This window comes from Caretta caretta, chromosome 1, assembly GCF_965140235.1.
Source record: "Caretta caretta isolate rCarCar2 chromosome 1, rCarCar1.hap1, whole genome shotgun sequence".
NCBI classification, from domain to species: Eukaryota; Metazoa; Chordata; order Testudines; family Cheloniidae; genus Caretta; species Caretta caretta.
This window is the reverse complement of record NC_134206.1, coordinates 226,119,300-226,134,800: the sequence shown is the minus strand read 5'-3', so window position 1 is coordinate 226,134,800 and position 15,501 is coordinate 226,119,300. Positions and strand designations below refer to the sequence as shown.

Below are 15,501 nucleotides of genomic sequence, written 5' to 3'. Positions count from 1 at the left end.
ATTATGGAAAGCGTTTTTGCTCATCTATAGTGGATTGTCCTGTTATTGCTTATTTTTGGTCAAATGAACTCCCCCAAAAGTGTATACTACTGCATTAGATTTATCTTTGGCTCCTTCAATTTTTTTTTCTTTTTACAGCTCTACTCTCAGGTAAACCTTGTGAGAAAGTACAATAATCTACATACTCATCCAATTCTAGCCACCGAGAATGTTATTGTGCATACTTGGAAATTAAGTACTCCTCTTGCAAAGCCCAAGTGGCTTGCTAAAGTTTGGTTTCTATTAGTTATGGACAAAATTTCTCTTCTGTTACAAAACAAACTGCTAAACTTGATTGCCGCATGGACACTATCTTTGGCTAGGTCAACAGAAACCACACTAACCTTGACAAGCCAAAAAAGCTTCCTAATTCTGTTTTCATACAAAAAAAAGTGGGCCACTAGGTTATTGCACCAGCCTTTCATTTCTGGAGACCATCAGGTTTTAGAAAGAACATCACAAGCAACCATGCATTTCGTGGTCGCATCCTAAATTTCAGTGGGCATTCATCTACATCACAAAAACTACCATTGAATTTAGCATGCTTGATGGCCACCGTTTAGGGAGAGGCCCCTGAAGGGAATTAACAGAGAGTACTGCAAGTCATGACTAAGGTCCACTACCAGACCTTGAAATGGCAGTTGAAGAAGAAGAAAGCTTGTACTATGCCTAGCCTGAGCCAGTTCTACTGTATCATTGTTTTTATTACAACAGAATTTCCCAACAGCACTGGGGTCAGATGTTTGCAATAAATGTATTTGCTAATTGACTACTGAAACCTCTCTCAACATCATCATTATGTTTTTCCTCACTTATTACGATGTTAACACTATATTGTAACAAATGCTGAGCAGAGACAAAAAAAAGTTATTCAGATCACAGCAGCAATACAGTATATTACAGCTCCACAGGCAGGTGTTGGCTTTACAAACAGACTCCATCTGTTTTCACGTTAATCGGAACCGAACGCATTATCATCCTCTGCATTGCTACTAAAACAACAAGAATAGTTTCTTCTCACATGGTTTGCTTGCGCATCTGATGTTTTTAAACAGAGACAGTTTGTTCTTCAGACAGCAAGCCATCTCGCACGTACACAAAAACCATCATCAATATTGCTGATTGTTATTTTCACATCTCACAGCAAGTGCAAGAAAAAACAAGACCACCGTCTGGTATGCCAACTGGCTTAGGACAGTACCATATTTAAAGGTCACAGCATAACTGAGAATATTCAGATCTCTTTAAGCATGGTGAATTTCAATAACTAATGACCAAGACATGCCAAAGATTTAAAAAAAACAAAACCCAAAGACTTACCCTCTTGCAGGATCTAAGGCTATTGCTCTGGGCTGATCCAATTCTTGCCAAAATAAAACTTTTCTCAAAGATCCGTCTAAATTGGAAACTTCAATCCGATTGGTTTCAGAATCTGTCCAGTATAGTTTCTCTCCCAGCCAATCGCATGCCAGCCCGTCAGGTGACAAAAGCCCAGAAATGACCACATTCTGTATACTCCCAGTTTTGTTAAATTCTGTTCGTTTAATGGCTTCTTCGCTTACATCACTCCAGTATATCAACCCGCGGACAAACACAAAGTCCACTGCGGCTGCATCTTCCAAACCACCCACTACAACTGTAGCATTCTCTTTCCCATTTTCAGCATCCACCAATCGCAGATCACGTCGGTTTGCATACAGCAGCAGCGGGGCAGCTTTAGGTGGGGGGGAAAAATGACACACATTAATGTAAGTCAGGCTATTACAATTTAAGGCAGTAGTAGTTTCACAGACATGGTATAAAAGGGCTAATTCAATGACTCCAGAAAAGGCAGCCTTTGGAAGTTGACTAGATAACCTGAAGTCACAGTTTCAAATCTCAGCAAGATCCTCTCAGCTCTTTCAAAGGAGATAAATTACTAACATACCGCTCACTATCCTACGGTGTGTGTAGTTCAGATAAGATGGTCAAAAAAAAAAAAAAAAAAAAACAGGTCTCAATACATTCATTGAAGAACACATGGACCCTTTTTCCTAGGAGAGCAGTGTTCAAACAGTATCTGAAGGGGAAACTGAGGCCAGTGTGCTGTGCACCATTTGCTCACCTGCTGCTGCCCTGCAATCTAAAGTCGGCTCCTTTTTAACAGTGTTGCACATACACACTCTGAAGCAGCTTGGAATGAAAGACATTATATAAAATGTTAATTAGTACTAAAGCGAGGGGAAAAAGCAGGGCTACAAAGACTGCATGAAGTCTTCCTTCAAACTGAGGCCCACCATGCCGTGTTTACTTATCTGATCAAATGTCTTTTTTTTACATGCCTAGTTTGCCTACCACATACTTGTTTCTGCACAGTCGGTATAACTTTCATATGTAACCCACAAATAAAACTACTGAAAGGTACAACCATGAAAAGAGATATTTTAAAAGTAACATATCTATTTAATTATACTCAACCACCAGTAGTATCACATGGCATCATGAACATTCCAGCATCATTTGCACGGCAATGGAAGTTAGTAAGAACAAGTTTTTAAAACAGAGAAACACCACAAACGAAATCTCCTTTTAAACTGTTATCACAAAATGGAACTAGCCTTCTCTATGATTGCCAAGGTACTATTGTGATGAGGGCACATAAAATACCTAGCTAGACATGGAGGTTGGCCCTCTAAACATTCATGTACATGCCATTATATCATTGCTATCAACTTAACAAAAAACTGTAGACTTACCTATAGCTGTCAGTTCTCTCTACAAGCTAAAGTAACCTGTTAGGTCACCAGAGAGAGGCCTGCATTAATGGAGTCAAAAACTGCACATGGTTTGATGACGGCCATTGTTTCTGTATAGGTCTGAAGATTCTTACAAAGATAGCACATTTGTTTCCAGAAAATAGACAGTTCTTATATAAAAGGCTTACACTGAGACTAGAAATCCAAGTGCCTGTTAAATCAATTTACACTTTAAAATGTCGCCTCAGAAGTTCAGCTTTCTCAAGACTATTCATTGCATATGTTCCATACCATGTCCTTCAGAAACTCACATGGGGAGCGGGGGCGGGAGGGGACAGAATAGAAAATAAATTTTTGTTCTGTGTCATTCTGTGTCAGGAACCGTATGTAAAAGTGTTCCAATTTTTTTTAAAAAAATAAAATTTGAACTTTGTTTTTAAAATTTTGTTTAGGTTCATTTTATAAACACTGCATAAAAATTCCCCTCACATCCAATCATTTAGATCTCTACATAACATTGAGTGTTTTTTTCTAACAAAGTCAGATTTCAAACTTAACATCTTTATCTACCCACATTATTGATTTACAGCAAAACATTTAGTGCAGGCATAGTACTTCTATGGGAGTTGAGGAGGCATTTTTACAGAATCAGAGGGGAACCCCATTTTAAGTAACAAATTTGTTACTTTATCTTTCTACCTTCCTTTCTCTCCCCTGCAAAAAAAAAATCTAAAAAATTAATTTTAATGATTTAAAAGATAGTTTCCAAAACTTTAGGTCTCAAGTTGCTTAGACAGGTCACAAGAAGTCACATACAAAAAAAAGGCACATTTTCCAAAAAAGTTATTCAACACTCTGAAAATGATAAATGGGAATGAGCAAAATAATTGCGTGTTCCTGTAAGGTTACCATGTAAACTGGGAAGTTTAGCTAGTGGTACAGTGCAGTATATAAGTGTGTATAGCAGACTGACAGAACCGTTTCTAATAAGATAGTATGCACCGTGTTTGAATAAGGCAAATCCAGGCACAAACAAGTACAAGCTCCATTATTATGTACAACACGGAGGGAGAGTACTCAGGCACACAGCATGCACTGAATTGGAACACCAGGCATGTCAAGGGTAATCACGAAGGCACTGCTGAGTCTAACACAACTGCATTGCACAGTTTTTCATTCTTTGTGGGAGCTCAGTTCTGGCAGAGGAATGATTCTGAAAGATGTCCTTTTTGCAAAGTGAATTCGAATTACACTTCAGAATGAAATTTGACTACAAGCATGACACACAGTTTTACATAGACTGATTCAAAACCACAACTTGTAGTGCATTCTGCAGGGCTGGCTGCTGAGAGTATTAAACCTTCCAAGATGTTGTAACATTTAGAAACCAGACATCCATCAGTGAACAATAAATCTGAGGAATTTTTTTTTCCCTGAGAAAACCTGAAGCTTTGAATAAGTCAACAAGACCTGATCACTCAAACTGGCAGCATCAATAGGAAATGCCCTTTATGCATCTTATTGAGTACCCATTTGAATTACACAGCATTGGAGAGGGAAAACTTGTTGCAAAAAAATTCATCTTTCCCTGTGTAACTGACATGGGGTTTTTTTTGGTTCTTTTAGGGACATAGGATCTGAGGAAGCGATCACACTGAAAAGCATGCCTTTGTTCAAATAACACTGTTCTGTGCTTTATTGAAGACATGGCAGATGTCCAAGTGGAACTCCTTTGAGAACACAAAAATAGCAGTAACTACTTCGCAATTCAACTTGATGAGTCAAGCCAGTGTATGTGCGCACGTGCGTGCGTGCATGCTTTGATTATTTGCAAGTTACGTTTCTGATAGTTCTACTGAACACTTGCTCTAGCTAATGTGCAAAAACAATGTTTGTGATACTACAGCAAACAGTCAGAGATTTCTGCATGTAATGGGCACAGTGTTTTGCAATCTGCCTGCCTGGAGCCATTCGACGATTGGTAAGAATAGTGGTCCGATCACATCAATGCAAATCATTACACCTACCAGCTTATGGCTTCACTGTTTTGTACACAATCTTTTTGCCAGCAAGGAAATAGCTGAAAACCCACACCTAATCCTTCATGAAGCTGTAAAAGCAATGCATTTAATTAAAGGCGCGCCAATGAATTTGTGTTTCTGTACACTGCTCTGTGATGATATGGGTTTCCCCTTACTATTAAGTCCTCTTTCATACTGACATGAAGGAAAAATGGTTACAAGGTTTGAATCATGAACAAACCTGCAAGTTTTCCTCAATTTTTAGCTCTCCCCCTTTGCTGACATTTTCAATGACTTATCCAAGTGCAAAGAAGAAACCAAATGGTTTCCTCTTCTTTCAGATTTTGAAGGAGCTATAAGTTCAGAAGTTAGTGTGTCCAACCCAGCTGTTCAGCTATTCTCCTAATGACCCCCAGAAGAGAAAGATGTCATTGACTTGACAGCATAGATTGGACCACTTCAAGACAAACTGAGACGGACAAGACTGCAACTGACTTTTGCTGAAAGAGAAAATACAGAGCTTTCGTAACATCACATCGTTATCCTCACTTCTCTGCAACTCAGCATTCTCTTCAATAGTAATGAAAAAAAGTATCTATCACCCTATAGTCCAAAGTTACTTCATTTCAGTATACTTCCCAGTTAAACTTAGTGCACAGCACCTTTTGTCAGCTCATCCACCACACTGAATGCTGCGAATTTAAAGGTTGGTCTTCCTTTACTAATGGAATTCATTTACACAGCTTCACAATTCTTAATTTTTGTACAGTTACATAGTTTCTGTGCAACACAGGAGGACCATCTTTGACCACTTGCTGAAGCACACACCAGAGATTGGTATGTAGATTAACAAAAGTCAAAACAAAATGTACATTTTAAATGTACAAGTTTAAAATTAGCTTTCGGTAAATCAAAACTGTAAATAACCAATCCAAAGATTACATTTCAATGCCTCAAAAGCATTAAATTTGCTGTGGCTTTAACTTAGGAAACAGAATTTCTACTTCAAATGAACAGATAGAGGTTTTGGAGGTGGGAAGGGAGGAATCTACTTTAGCAATTATGATTACTAGCAACTTTATTTTTTTAAGTTATTGATCAACTAATGTAATGCAGGTCCAACTGTACTTCCAAGGCACCCATACCAATCTGTTTACACATCAAATGTGACAAATATGTAAAAAGATTAACAGATAAGAAATAATCCTACAAAAACAATTTTATAAAACACATAATTCACATCTGTCTCTTTTCAGATTAAGCACTACAGTTCAAACCCAGTTTTGAGAAGTTTTAAATATTGTATCTATTTATAAGCTTTGCTCTTTTGCATGGTATACGGTATGATTATTAAACCTCAGTGAAGTTGCTGCCTTATAATAACATCACTGATTTTCCACATGGACATCATAAAGTGGATACAAGGCTTCCCAATTAAACCGTGTTCTATTCTGAATGGGTTACTTTCTCCGTTAATCCATTTTTGCACAAGAAGATTCTTGGATTTCCACAATGAATTAAGAATAACTGAGTACAAATTATTTTATTCCTTGATCGATCTATCTATACAGTGAAAGAAAAGAAGCTGAAATTCAGAATAATCCTAAGTTTTTGCTACTTTTTACATGCAGTCAGTTTCCAGAATTTGGCCAACAATGGCCAGGACTACAGCAAATAAATTACACTCCCTCTAAGTATTTTGAATCTTTGACAACTGAGGGCAACTAGGGAAAAAGTTTGTTGCTAGAAAGCAACCAAAGTATAATAAAGAAAGATAATAATATGAAGCAAATTCCCCCCCCCCCTTTTTTTTTGGCAGCAGGCAATGAGGAGAAGAGGCTGAAGGGGAAAATTATGTTTCCTTTTATTAATTCACATTTCTATTTGAATAGTGGGAAAAATAGTTTGGCTAAGTGACAGAATTATTATTAGTAGAATTATTCATGTAGTTAGTTAATTAAGACTGTAGATTTCCCTTCTCTCCTCTCTCAGAGATGAATAATTTTCAAATTTGACACACAGTGCTTACACATGGCCCTCAAACAGAATTAAAACGATATTGTCATTTCTGTTACATTGATTTAATTGTAATACAGAGTAATTCTATTTGGGTAATATAATCCCATAACAAAAAAAAAAAATCTTTGCAGATGTTGCCATCTTCCATATCCACATATATAAAAGCATTCATAATTAGCACATCAGAAGCCAGTGAATATTCTATCTTTAAAATATAATAAATAATAATCTATGTTAAAACTTTGGGGACTTCTCCCAAAATTAATACAGAAAGTTTAACTAAAAGAATGTTAATAACTAAACTACAGTTTAAATGGGATAATCCCAAATGCATATTATTAATCCAGTGGGGGAAAAATGGTACAGTATTCACACACTCTCCCCTCAGATTTTTAGGTTTGACTCCATTTCGAAGATGCTTTAGGGTCCTGCCAACTGACTTGAAATGCACAGCCTTATATTTTAAACAGTAGCTAATTAATCACTGTAAAAAGAAAAACAAATTTTAGTAAGTAAAACACACAAGGACATAATGGAAAGGAGAAAACAATTATGACAAGCTAATTTCTAATGCAAATACCATCATTTTAGTCAAACTAGCTATTTGCTCCAAGTGGGCCGAGCTCAATCTTCTCACACTGTGAATTCCTTTCCATAAATATTTATAAACTACAGGAGCATTTGGACAGTTAAATTAAGTCTTTATTAGCGTGTTAATTTGCCTGCCAAGTATAAATAGCTTTTTTCTATTTAATTTTTCCAGTCATCACCCAGCATTTATATAATTGTAGACGCAATGTTTTCCCCTCCGAACACCTGGAAAATTGTACTTTTACAGAACTATGCTGCCTCTTCATTTATACTGGCGAACGATTATGCAACGCTGGTTAAACTGCTCAATATGTGGAACAGGTTGTGTAAATACTGGTAGTTATTTAAGAGGAGAATGAATGCTCTTTTCACCCAAATCAACTATTAGTAATAACCAGGCAAAGAACAGAGACAATCCCAAAAAGGCTTGTCTACAGTTTGCTCAAAAGAATAATAACCAACCATCACATGCCACTACTGGACAACACCACACTTGTACAAACGCTTGTGTCCTACACACAACAGGCATCCAAAGAGTGTTGCAAGCACAAAGGGCTTGTCTACACTGGCACTTTACAGTGTTGCAACTTTCTTGCTCAGGGGTGTGAAAAAACACACACACACCCCCAAGCGCTGCAAGTTTCAGCGCCATAAAGTGGCGGTGTAGACAGCGCCCCAGCACTGGTAGAACTCTCTCCCAGCGCTGGTAGCTATTCCCCTCGTGGAGGTGGCTTTTTTTTTTTTAGAGCACTCTCCCAGCGCTATGCCGTGACTACACAAGCCATGTTAAAGTGCTGCCATGGCAGCGCTTTAACACTGCCAGTGAAGACGTACCCTAAGTCAATGGCTGGGACAAGTGGCTTAGCTGGGCTTTAGATGAACAAGTGTTGTCTGCCTGATGTGAACAGGAAGCCACCATCAGTGCAGCAGCATTCCTTCATTTCACAGTAAGCACCCTGCATCAGGCATCCATGGGGTAAACATCTGTGGTTACAGGAAATCCCTTACCAGTGTTTTAACTTGCAGCAATAGCTGGATATTAAAGCATGTCCCTGATGTGCTACCTCACATAAACTGCAGATAACTTGCTAAATTCTATGCTACCATCTGTTTCCAAGAGCCATATTCATGGACTCCTTCAAGCTGGCCCAAGGTTGATGAGGGCCCCCTGCTAGAACTATCAGTCTGTTCAGGTGCAGCACCCCTCTGTACATAAAGGTAACAAGGCAGTTTGCCAAATTGGGAGAGGTCCTGCACAAGGCCAGGGATAACAGCTGCATTTCTGGTGCCAATCCAAAATCCTCTCTCCCACGTATGAGAAACTGGACTCTCTTGGAGAACAACCCACCAGCAAGCCAACTCACATAATTAACATTTGCCAGGAAGCTAATGAGGATGAATATGCCGGGGACAAAGAGGACAGTGTTGAAGTCTGAAGACTGGCTGCCAGAGAAAACGGATGGTGACAGAACAGGAGATGAGTGTCTGACTGTGTCTCTCTCTCATATGCGCACGCAGTGTACTATACACTACTTGACTTCAAATGAAGAAGTAAATATAGCAATGAGTGCACTGAGGTGGATTGCTTCAAGCAGGCACATATGGGATGCAATATTACCAGAAGGGTAGAAATACTTGTCAGAAAGGGTGGAAATTCTCTGATTCCCAGAAGTATGTGAGTAAGAACTTGAGCAGAGGAACATTCCTGAGCTGCTATCCTCTAGCTGAAAAGTTTGCACAACTGCAACAAAACCCCCAGCCCAACCTGCTGTCCCTGCAGTCAGATTGTCACTTCCAGCTAAAACTTAACAAGAGAAGAACAAAGATCCCTTACTGGAAGGTAACGGAGGAGGGAAACCTGAAAATTACTAATATCACTCTGAACAATATTTCTGTAAGCTATTATGATTACATTAAGTTCTTCAGTTGAATAGTTTTACAGTACACAGGTGGATACAAGTACTGCATCACCTTCATAAACCACTGACAAAGTAAATTACAACAACAGGAGTACTTGTGGCACCTTAGAGGCTAACATATGTATCAGAGCATTAATATTAAATAAATAATAATAATAAATATTTATTTATTAATGTTCTAATAAATTTGTTAGCCTCTAAGGTGCCACAAGTACTCCTGTTCTTTTTGTGGCTACAGACTAACATGGCTGCTACTCTGAAACCTGTAAATTACAACTGTATCCAAAAAGAAAAAAATACCAGCGAACTCCATCATATTTGAACACACTTTGCCATAATGCTACTTTATATTTTGCTCCCAGCCACAGGTGCTATAATCACCTTCCTAATACTTTATTTAAAAAAAAACTTTCAGTGATGATTTAATGAGGATGAGGGATACAACTGTGGAAATTACTGTATTAATGATGGCATTTACCAAACCTTAGATCATGCTGGTTTCAGAAAGCTCTCAGCTGAAATATGGCAATGACAAAGGCAAACCAAATGAAAAATATGGCATGCACAATGCCAGACTGATCTCTAAGGAATGATACAAAGCCAATTAAAAATGGGCTATCTTTTATACATACAGGGATTAAGGGACAGGGGGAATGTATTGTGGTAAATTGGAGGAGGATCCTCTAAGGTCTAATCTCCAACACTGGCGCTCCAGGTCTCAAGAAACCCTTTATCTGAAGACTTGAAGCTCCCATTGGAACTCCTCAATGCTGCTATAAGACCCCAACTAGTTGTTTCAGAATAGAACAGGATACAGTATACCTCTTCCTCCTCTCTGCTCCCAGCATGCTGTTTGAGCAGCACCTTTAGTCTCTACTAGCCCAAGGAGCCTGGAACCTGCTAGCCTTTCTAAATTAAAAACAAGAGAGTCTTTACACAATGGTACCACTGGACAATTTTTTTTTTTTTAAAAAACAAGTTTTTTGAGCACATTAGGAGTTTGTCAAAATATCAATTACCCAACGGCATTTCCATTCCTTCAAGGACTGATTCTAAATACAGGACAGCGGCAGGTCTGTCCAACACAATATCATGATAAATTTGCACAAATATAATTTATAAGCTTCCTAGTCAATCAATTCCTGATGCACTCCTGAACTCTCTTACTGATCAGTGAAAATTAGGAAGTTTTCCCCCAGAAGGGAAGAAGAGGTAAGCCATCAGTTCCCGCAGAATCTAACCTGTTCTTTTGTAAAAGAGAAGTTAAGTTTCTAGCACCTATGACTGAGGTAACTTTGCAAATGTAAACCTGTGTGGTGTCATTTTCCTTCGTTAACAGAGAGGCCTATTGCCCACCACTTTGCTCCCAAGCAGCAGCGGAACCTCTAAAAGATTCTGACCAGTTTCACTGCTACTATTAAAAATACTATGGGTAACTGTGAAGCTGACATGAATCAGCTCAACCTCACTCCTCTATGCCCTGGGGAAAACTCCAAGCAGCAGCAACAGCGGGTACTGTTGATGTTCAGAAAAGAGGAAGCTGCAATCCCAAAAATAAAACCCAAAGCTGGAGGAGGCATACATTAGCAGTGACTGCACCAGCAGTCAGGAGGTTCTGGGACAGTGGTCTGCTCTCCCCCACACCCTTCCAGCACCAGAATAGGTCAGAGGCCAACATGAAAGATGGGAGTCTTTTAGTAGGATCCAGGGACATCTCCCCCTTATGAACACCAGCATTCTCCCCCCCAGCCGGTAGTGGGACCAAGGTTTCACCACTGGAGAGGCCCCACATATTACATATCAACCTCTGGCTAGTAGGTGCCTAGTATACTTTTCCCATGATCATGAGGGTATAATTTGCTAATTAACTGGATCTTGCATTTAAATGTTACTGGTGTTAATCCAGCCAAGACTGGTAAACAAATGATCAAAAATTCCTACTGTCACCTGGCTAATCTTTGTGATACGTCAGTGGTTTCTTTGCAGTTTATCATGGTCAAATATCCAAATCAAAGATTAGCATCAAAATGTGGCATCCCTAAGTAATACTCCTAGAAGACAGAATGCTGCAAAATAAGAATGAACTTCAGTTCCATTCCTGTGTATAAAGGAGGGGCTTCAGTCTCCAGCACTGTCAGCTTCGCACATTTCACAGCACCCAATTCGCAAACCAAGAAGTAAACATATGCACAAAAAACTTCACCCTTACTCATGTAAAAACGTAGTTTTACTTCGGACAATATTCTATGTGGGCACAGCTTACCTTTGCCTCATTAAAGGGCTGCTGACGCCTCCTGGAAATTGAACACATTCTGTTCAGAACCAATTCTGCTTGCATATCATGTACCTTCTTTATTACGAAAGACATATGCATAAAAATACTATCTTTGTTTCTTCCAAGTTCAGCTGCTCCTGCTGCTTTTCCCAACCTGAAGTAACAATTAACTGCGGTGGAAATTATTGTAATGTCACAGATAGAAGATTATGATTTCAGGTGGGAGAAACAAACAGCAGGAGCAGATGAACTCTAAAGAAACAAAGATGCTGTTTTGATGCAAATATACTCGGCAAAAGATAGAGGGAAGAGAGAAAAAATGACAATCCAGAATGGTTTATAAACTGAATGTCTTTCAAAGTTTCCTACAAAGCACCAGCGGGTCTGTGAAGACTTGCAAAAAATATATAACTAAGAGCTGATTGATTTGGAAAAATGACAGTCATGGTGCCAATATCCCACTGACTTGTATACTCTTGCTCAAAATGCAACTTAAGGGAAAAAACCAGAAGAATATCTGGTTAAAGGCAACAATTAGTGCTAGATGAATTTTTATTAAGGAAATGTATGGTTATTATATAATAAAGTGTACTGCTCAAAATACATTATTTTTTCTCCTTGCCTGAGATCCAGTTACTTAAAATTGAACTTTACAGCCACAAGTGGAGTATGAAATGTTATGTAGCCCATTTAAATAAGTAGTATACTTACATTTCTCCAACAGGATGCAATATGGCAAACAGATGCATGGGGGGGGGGGAGCTTTCCTCTTCCAGAGCAGTGAGCAACTGACTATCAAGCTCTTCCTCCAACCCAAATCCCCTTCCCCCAAGCTCCCATCAAAACAAATTAATGGTTGCAAGCCAATTTTTAAATCAGAATGTGATTACTTTTTTCTGATATATCAAAGAATCCCTTCCCTCATTAACTTTGGAAAAGGACAGTGATGTGATGGATATAAACACAGGTCTCTTCCCCCCAAAAAAAAGGATTTTAAACAAGTAGAATCGATTACTGTAATCAAATTTACAGCATACAAAACCTTCAGTTATCTTTTTGTTCTCTGCAATACAGGAAATTGAGGGGAGGGAGAAATTAAATTTTGTATTATATTGTATTAAAAACAGTGAATGCCATTTGGCAGTTCATTTCGAATCCCTGATTTGAAAAATATATCAATATTCATTCCATATATATTAGCCAAGTCTATCAACATCCTTTACAATCAGCCCTCTAAAACACAAACTTCTCTCAAGTCCCAGAATGAACCCAATACAGATCAGAACAGTGTTATTCTTCTTGCCAAACGAATGAGGAGTCTGGTGGCACCTTAAAAACTAAACTGATTTATTTGGGCATAAACTTTTGTGGGTTAAAGAAAACCCCACTTCTTCAAATGCATGGATTCTTCTTGCCAACTGTGCACTTATTCCGGTGCATATAAAATCCAATGAAACGCTAGATTATTACATACACTTTTTTTCAGTAAAGTGTACAGGACTTCAATTATCTAGTGGATAGGCCCAGGGGGCGACCAAAACAAAAAAACAACAAACCAACACACCCACCCACCGCGATGTTTTAATGCTTTGCTCTTTGAAACGCTGCCCAGAAGCTCCTCACCCCCCTGCCTAACCCATCCTGGATTACGTGCAAGGAGAATTGCAAACCCTGAGCTTTTTTTTTAAAAAAAGTTTGCAAAAACAAATATATATATATATATATATATATTTACGAAGACTCCTGAGCACGCAGGATGAACAGAAATAACTCCAGCCACCCCCACACAAACATCACGAAGCCCAGAGAATATTCGCCACCAGGTGATTTTCTCTGAAAGCGACTCGGGGGCTGGGGCTGGGGGGGGCGCACAAGCCCGTGCCCTGCCTCCCAGCCGCCCCGGCCAGCGCAGGGCTTGCCCGCGGCGCTGCGGGAAGGTCGCCGGGGGAGGCAGGCTGGCCCCATGGCACTGCACAGAGCGGGGCTGCCCCTTCTCCTGGGCCCCTCTCCCCCTCCCCGGCGGCCAGGCCTGGCCTCCCCCCCGGCCGCGCGCGCGGAACGTGGCCACGGGCAGCGACCCCCGCAACTCCCCCCCCGCCCGCTCACCTCGCAGCAGGGCGCAGAAACTGCAGAGAAGCAGGCTCCGCAGCGCGGGCCCCATCTTCCCTCTCTGCTCGCTCGCTCACCGGCGGCGGGGTGGCGGCGGCGGCGGCGGCGCTGCTGGCGGGGGAGAGCAGCAGCAGCACCTCTGCTGCCAGTTCATACTTCCAGGCGGGGGGGAGCAGCTGCAGATCCCCCCCCCCCGCGCTGCCTGGCTCTAGCAGGCGGCTGGTCCCTTTGCACCGGCCGCGCAAACGCGCCCGTCCATGCTGCCGCTGCCGCCGCCTGTGTGCAAAGGCGGCCGCAATTCCCCCATCCAACTCCTCGGCCAGCCTCAACCGCCGCCGCCGCCTCCCGTGCACAGCGGCGCAGGGATACACGCCCCCCCTTCCCCGGCTCAGCAGCAGCCGCCGCCGCCTCCCCCGGACGGCGCCCCACGCCCCAATGCAGCGCCCTCCTCCGGTGCCAGCGCTCGCACAAAGCCCGCCGCGCGCCGCCCCCCGACAAAGGCAGGCGGGGCGAGCCCGAGCCGAGCCGGGCGGCGCTTTGCCCAGGCACCGTGCCCGGGGAGGGACGCTCCAGCAGCCCCTATCGCATTCCGATGGGACTATTTTCCTTTCCCTCCTCCCTCTTTTTTGGGGAGTGGGGGTGCGAGGCGGTTGTCGATTCAACACTGGACCTGGGAGGGCCGGACCTACTTTCAGCCACAGAGCAAGAGCGAAGAGCAGGAGCACAAAGGAAGCTCACAGCTGCTGCTCCTGCTTCAGGTGAAGGCCGCCCTGGCTCGGGCAGGCTACGTGCTAGCAGCTCGGGAGACAAGCAGAAGGGCCCGTGCCTCTTTCCTTTTTAATTCCCTTTGTCTAACCACTGCAGCAAGGCATTAACCACACACTGTGAATGAATCAGTACTAATGGCCCTTGAACCAGCTGGATATGCAGGGATCTCCACGATAAACTTATGGGACCAACCCTGCACTCCTTACACAGCAAAACTTCCACTGACTTCAGAGAGAGTTTTGCCTAAAGACTGCAGCGTCCTTCAAAAAAATCCTTTCAATCCCACATCAGCCAACCCCCAAAATAAAATTTCTGCCAGTCACGCAACTGGGTGGAATAATATTGACATTTAAATATTTATCAGTCTCATAGGCTTTTCCTAATCTGGCCTCCTGATTGAATTAGAAACCCCCTAGGGGAATGGCTGAGTCATGTAATATTAAAGTATCAGTATCCCTAGAAAAAGTTGAGCAGCATTGTAAAATGAAGCTACAGTGTGGGGTCACTATGGGCTGCAAAGGAATTTTTTTTTAATCTTTCCCAGTGCAAAAATGTTATTTATTCTTTTTAACAGAACTTTGCTGCTTAATTGGTGCAATGATGCATGTCTCATTTCCCAAAAGTCACTAAGGGTTCTTTTTGTCCCCTTCACTGAATCAATGCAATAAACAGTTTTGAACAAAAATAAAAAAACACAAGCATAAAACCACACAGTCAACATTTCACATTTAAATGTAACAATAAACACTTCCCAAATGATAGCCACTTAAGCACCCCCCTTCTATGTCAACTACTATAAACAGATTTTTAAATATTTAGTAATTCACTCCTAGAAGCTTTTAAAAAAAAGTTTTATTTCCCTGCATATTTTGCTCTTTCCTAGTTGAAAACATTGAATGAAAGTTTTCTTGCATTTCCATAGCTTCTTTCATCCGCTTTACAAACTCCACTTAATGATTTGTACTAAGAGACATAAATACCACTTTGCCCACCAAGGAATGCAGCAGCTGTTTAATAGCACACAG

At 41.0% G+C, this 15,501-nt stretch overlaps 1 protein-coding gene across 3 annotated transcripts in view; it reads right to left on the bottom strand.

The window, feature by feature from the left end:
- The window catches only part of LRP6 (LDL receptor related protein 6), a 201,198-nt gene extending 187,099 nt beyond the window's left edge, over positions 1-14,099 (bottom strand). For 2 of the 3 annotated variants that reach the window (XM_048824492.2, XM_075121110.1), the window contains exons 1-2: positions 13,706-14,099; positions 1,360-1,753 (exon numbers count right to left, since the gene is read on the bottom strand). In XM_048824492.2, coding sequence (XP_048680449.1) covers positions 1,360-1,753; positions 13,706-13,760 — 449 coding nt within the window. In that variant the 5' untranslated portion in view covers positions 13,761-14,099. The remainder of the gene's footprint in view (positions 1-1,359; positions 1,754-13,705) is intronic. The other variant, XM_048824499.2, reaches the window with a different exon arrangement.
- Positions 14,100-15,501: the final 1,402 nt, after the last annotated feature.